General features: G+C 32.4%; 1 protein-coding gene across 6 annotated transcripts; it reads left to right on the top strand.

The window, feature by feature from the left end:
• Nucleotides 1-992: 992 nt before the first annotated feature.
• LOC108688333 (TPPP family protein CG45057) lies at nt 993-5191 on the top strand. 6 transcript variants are annotated; one of them, XM_018194548.1, is made up of 5 exons: nt 993-1094; nt 1988-2250; nt 3919-4240; nt 4350-4485; nt 4765-5191. In XM_018194548.1, the coding sequence occupies exons 2-5, from the start codon at nt 2232-2234 to the stop codon at nt 4942-4944; spliced, it is 657 nt and encodes a 218-aa protein (XP_018050037.1). In that variant the 5' UTR covers nt 993-1094; nt 1988-2231; the 3' UTR covers nt 4945-5191. The 6 variants fall into 6 exon arrangements, with proteins under 6 accessions (XP_018050037.1, XP_018050036.1, XP_018050040.1 ...); XM_018194547.1 differs by having other exon boundaries at nt 1985-2250; XM_018194549.1 differs by having other exon boundaries at nt 1012-1053; nt 1985-2250.
• The last annotated feature ends 595 nt before the right edge of the window (nt 5192-5786 follow it).

The following is a 5786-nucleotide window of genomic DNA, read 5'->3' as shown; positions in this document are numbered from 1 at the left end:
ATATATATATATATATATATAGAGTCGATAAATTATAGATTTATATGCAATGAGATTCGTATACTTACTAATGGATTTTCTCTATTCCAATGATAGTATACGTAATAGTTTGATCTTTATAGCCCTAATATTTGCGACTCAAAATACACACAAGAAAGTTTCCGAAAAATTAAATAAAAAAAGTTATTCATAAATTTGTATTATTATTATATATTTAGTTTAGGTGGGCAAACTTGTGAATACTGAAGTGCGTACTCATCAGCGCTACTAATATAGATACTATATTGCATATGATCGACTCATTTATATTAACATGTACAGCCATCCAAATATAGTCTATAATTGGCCATATTTAAATTTATATTATCTAAATAATTACTGCTTAAAAACGAAACTGTGCAAATAACTTTTCTACTTAATTTTTCGAGAATTCTAATATCTTGCTACAGTACTTTAAGTCGCAAATTTTGAGACACTCTGTATATATATTGAGCAAAATTTTTCTTGGAGAAAACGTTTTGGAATGTAGCCTATAAGTAATAATTTAGCATTAGGTAGGCTTAAGTTCTATTCTACCAATAAAATAATTGAGTAATATCTCGAGATTCTATATTTAAGATCATACGCATTCGAAAGAGTGAGTGAGTGAGTAAATGAAACAAAGTGAGAAAAACAGAGACGTTAGTTCGTTTTTTATTAAATTCATTTTAATTTTAAGTAGACGCGCAACAGGCACTTTTAAAATTTTAATTCCCTTTCATAGGCATAAAAATTATATTGATATGTAAGAAAACAAAAAAAGAATATCGTTTTTTTTTAGTTCTTAAAAGAATTGAAGAGAATTAAGGCCTTAAAAATGGAGTAACAATTTTGGACTACTCTTTGCACCACATGATTATAAATTTAAAAATTACGCCTTGGAAGATATATATATTTGTGAAGGTGGGGGTATTATTCGCAGGTTTGTGTCAGTTTAGTCTTAGTCTGTCTTGCTCTCAGCTTCGTTCTAGCCGGATTCACGAAAATGAGTGAGACTTGTACAGGCTGATAAAAGTTTAGTAAACATTTTATTAATAAGGAGATTTTATTGTCAGGTAAAGATTTGAGAATAATTAAACAAGTGAGGATAACTGATATCGAACGTGGACAACTTTATTCAAAATAGAATAAATTCTTATTAATCCGCTTATTAATCCACTACATCCCTATTTGCGCAACTTTTTAAATTGTTTTAATTGTGAAATTTTTATAACACATTTCTAAGTTACAATATGTGTGCAACTCCCTGCGTGACAATACAAGTATGAATAAATTCTGCTATTTTGTAACAGCAAATATATAAATAGCTAATGTCGTGTGTACTCCTAGCGGAAGATAAAGACAGACGGATGTTAGAACGGTTTGCGAAAGCAAAAGCGACTATCGAACGTGACGCTGCGTTTACGCTGAAAATTATATACGAAATTATTCATGAAGATTTTCTCATGAAGAAAAAAGTTGAAAATTCTTTGCAGATCAGACTAATTAAACAGAGCCGTGACATAAATTAGCAAGATGATCATATCGGTCACACAATTGTCACCGACTTTATACGCAATAAATGAAGGAATGATTATGTGACAAAATTGTACATCCATCCCAACCAACGAGATACGGAATCATCTCACCCCGAGACATTTAAAAACACTCCAGATCATCACATGTCTTCATTAAAGATTTAGGGCTGATTGTTCCACCTTTTGGTAAATTTTATCTATAAGATAAATCTAATAATTCGAGCATGTGATAATCTAGCTACTTACCCAACAGGTAAAATTTAAGATGGAACAACCGACCCTTAGTAATATTTTTCGCACAACAGGAGCAAAATAATTGAGTCATGAAAAACGTACGAAATTAAATATATATTCGTACGTTTTTCTGTGCGTAATCAAGCGTGAATCACAGACGAGGCGGCGCGATTTTCTTAATTTCTCCATTTTAGCAGGAGGCAGCATAGTCCATGAGCGTAGCCCATCTAACGATGAAACGCAATTTCGAAGATGCGGGAGCCAAGGGTGACTGCGTGCTTCCTGGGACGAGAAGATCGATAGAATACATGCGCGCCTGACCACATCGCGACGCGCACGAGTTCTCTACGCAATCTGTGTTGCAAACGTCCGCCTTGGAGTTGTGCGTTTTTCGCGAGGTGCGGTCAGGTGCTTTGTGACGCGGATCAAATCATACCGTTGATGAAACTGCGCGAAACGCGTAAGCTTCCTATCAGTGCTATCGAAACATCTCGCATCATCGTCCCGCCCGCGCCGCGACGGAATTAATACCTACGCGCACACTGACCTAGAAACACTAAACTTGACGGGATATCATCGTTAACATCGTTGTTTCTCCCTGATAACAGATCCGGTAAGTCGATTTGTTCGGCTGACCTGTTAAGAGACAATGTACATAGCTAGCTAGGAATAATTGCAATTAAAGTCATTCTAACAGAAAGTAATAATAATCGCTAGTGGGGGACGATTCATATAGAATGCGTCTCAGAATTTGACACCTGTGATCGCAATGCTATTACTCGTCAATCAGCACATTATATATTCACCGGCACTGATCACGTTAATTACATTAACGCGACATTCGTAATCTCTATTTATAACCGTGAAATAACATTATGCCTGTAGCGTTTCTCGCGCACGCCACGCTCTGTTATTTCGACATACATTCACGCGCACATCTTTACATTTTTCATTTTATCTATGTTTGTCACTTCTTCGCCTATCCAGACATTTACAATCGCAATATTACGCACAAATTGCGTAAATACTTATGGAATATTTATATACGTGCAATGCTTGTGAAAACATAAATATTATAAAATTATTATTAAATGTTATATCAATGCGAATACTTTGAGAATCAACTTAATTATTGAATCAAATATTAAATATTTATCTCGATTGTGCGTTCGTAATTTGTAGTGCACAAATCTCTTTTCCGATAATAATAAGTGAAAATGTTGCGTGCTAAGATTTAGTAATCATTATTTGCATTTTTAATGCTAATCGTGTGTAAAATCGTAATGTAGAGAGAGAGAGAGAGAGAGAGAGAGAGAGAGAGAGAGAGAGAGAGAGAGAGAGAAATCCAATAACTTGTATTATATATAATAGCAAAAGTAATAACTCGATACATTGCATTTACGTATTATATTTATTACGCATTTAAGAATATGTAATAAATATACGTAAATGCAACGTATCGAGTTATCATTTTTGTTATTACGTACATATTTAAGAATGTATAATAATGCTAGTCTCCTTTTCTTTTATTATCGACTCGTGATGACTTTCTAATATAGATGAAACTTTTAATTGCGGATGATTATAGTCACAGATAAAGGTAGCTACTGATAGCTGATGCTATTGATTGAGTAAACAAAAATTTAATTGAAAATACGTGATTAAATCTTATCATGACAGTTTTTGCAACAATTTTATATATTATTAATAAAGATTACCATTGGAAGAAATGAATATCGTGACTTGAGGTATTCGATCTCGATATATGTCATTTAGCAATATCGGTGGTAAGCCGGAGAAAGAACTTGTGTATAATGAATGGGAACGCAACAGTTGGACTGTCTATGCATCGATATTGTCTAGCGATAGACGAGACAAATAATAATATATATCTCTTATAGTTGCTTTAGAAAAAGTAGGTAGCCTTAAATTTTTCCAAGAGAATGACTATGTCATTTAAATTGTGAAAGGTCATGAGTAATAAAATAATTTCAATTTTAATTAACTCTTTTTCAACTTTGGCCATCACAAATAATATGTATAAATAGAAATATAAATGCTGCTCTTGAATTGTAACAATGGACGCATTTGATTAAATAGATATCTATACTGTAAATTTTCGTTTCAGTGATTACGATGCAAACGGAGAAGAGCGATACCGACACTGAGAAAAACGAGACTCTCAACGATGTAACAACTTCGGTTGCAAACGAGATAACAAATTTGAAGATAGAAGATGGTTCAACGAGTTCGACACCAAGTAGTCCTGGTAGCACTGAACCAGGTAGCTTTTTAGCGAACTTTAAAGCATTCTCGAAATTCGGTGATCCAAAGAGCGACGGCAAACTGATTACGTTAAGTCAAAGTGACAAATGGATGAAGCAAGCGAAAGTGATCGATGGAAAGAAAATTACCACCACGGACACGGGAATTTATTTCAAAAAGCACAAGTATATCTTTTAAAAAAATGTTCTTCATGTCTGTTATTTTGATAAACTTATTTTCTTGATAAACTGCCTGGGAAATTTATTCTTACATTTTTTTTCCTTTTTATTGCAGATCCACAAAGCTCGGTATCGAGCAGTACAAAACGTTTCTTGAAGAATTGACTAAAAGTAAAAAAGTGGAATTAGCGGAAATAAAGAAGAAGATGGCTAATTGTGGACCACCTGGATTTACTGGGGGCGCTAGTGGAGTATGTATATTATTCTAAATTTATTAATTTTATATTCTCTCCTTCTCTTTCAGCATTTCAAAATGTAATAAATTTTGCTACCTAAGCCTTTACTACAATTAGTTTTTCCTTATTTGTACAAATAAATTCATCTTCCTTTTAATCGTTGACTTAATCGCGATTTATGTTATCATACATAATATTTCATCGTGTGATTCATCGCGATGTACATACGAATCAATAGCGCTTTTTCATGCAATTTGCGCGTGTAATTTCTGATTTGCTTATTTTGATTTACAGGCCGGAAAAGCAGCATCGACAGTTGATAGACTTACCGATGTCAGTAAATATACCGGCTCTCACAAGCAACGTTTCGATGAGACAGGAAAAGGTAAAGGCATAGCAGGTCGAAAGGATATACCAGACACATCTGGATACGTCCAAGGCTACCAAAATAAAGATACGTATAAAGGCCAGTAGTACTCATCTGACTGCCCCAATAATAAATATCTTTAAAATCATGCTGTTAAAATCGTGTCTGAGCGCAATATGCACATTCAAATAATCGCTACTCATTGTTAGCGAACTGAACTTTCTTTACTGTTTCATCAGCGATCTGACAGAGGTATCTTGAATATCAATTTCACAAAATTTCATCTTTAAAATGTATATTAAGATAGCAATATCTAATTAAGAACTTTTGGCAAAATAATATGTTTGATATTATGCGGCAATTCTTTTGAAACTTTTTTACTCTTGATGTTAACATTGCATTTTTCGCATATAAATTTTCCGATAAAAGGCCTGAAAAAAATACACTTTCCCTAAATATTATTCTTAAATCAATCTATTTATATTTTGTAATACGATTGTGTTATTTTTAGATATTTCCATTATTATTTGTTCGATTTAATTATTATTATATGATATCAATATTATTAGCTTATAGCTTTTTATTTGTTTATTTACTTCATTAATAAAGTCTTTTTTTTGAGAGAGTAGCAATTATATAGTATAAATATATAAGTACGCAGTCTTAAGTCCACATATATATTATACATATACAGCATCATACTATATGTATATAGCATGTGTTACATCTCTGTTGCATAATTTATTAAGAATGAATTTCCTGAGGTTTATATGAACAAAAGAAATAGATGCTATAAATTTCATTACAAAGTATTACTGTGTATGAAAACAAAATTATATCTTATATCTTATATTTTATATTCTGCACAAAAACTTTTTCTCTTTCGAATTATTAATTTTTGAGATAGAATAATGCACATAATTTTTGTATATATATATATATATATATA

The sequence above is a fragment of the Atta colombica genome, unplaced genomic scaffold (genome assembly GCF_001594045.1).
Source record: "Atta colombica isolate Treedump-2 unplaced genomic scaffold, Acol1.0 scaffold228, whole genome shotgun sequence".
In the NCBI taxonomy this organism is placed as follows: Eukaryota; Metazoa; Arthropoda; class Insecta; order Hymenoptera; family Formicidae; genus Atta; species Atta colombica.
The sequence above is the reverse complement of the archived record's forward strand: the minus strand, read 5'-3'. Positions and strand labels throughout refer to the sequence as shown.

Coding starts and splice junctions, on each gene's coding strand:
- LOC108688333 (XM_018194548.1), top strand. Junction 4,241..4,349: donor ATTTATTTCAAAAAGCACAA/GTATATCTTTTA, acceptor TTTTTATTGCAG/ATCCACAAAGCTCGGTATCG. Junction 4,486..4,764: donor TTACTGGGGGCGCTAGTGGA/GTATGTATATTA, acceptor TTTGATTTACAG/GCCGGAAAAGCAGCATCGAC.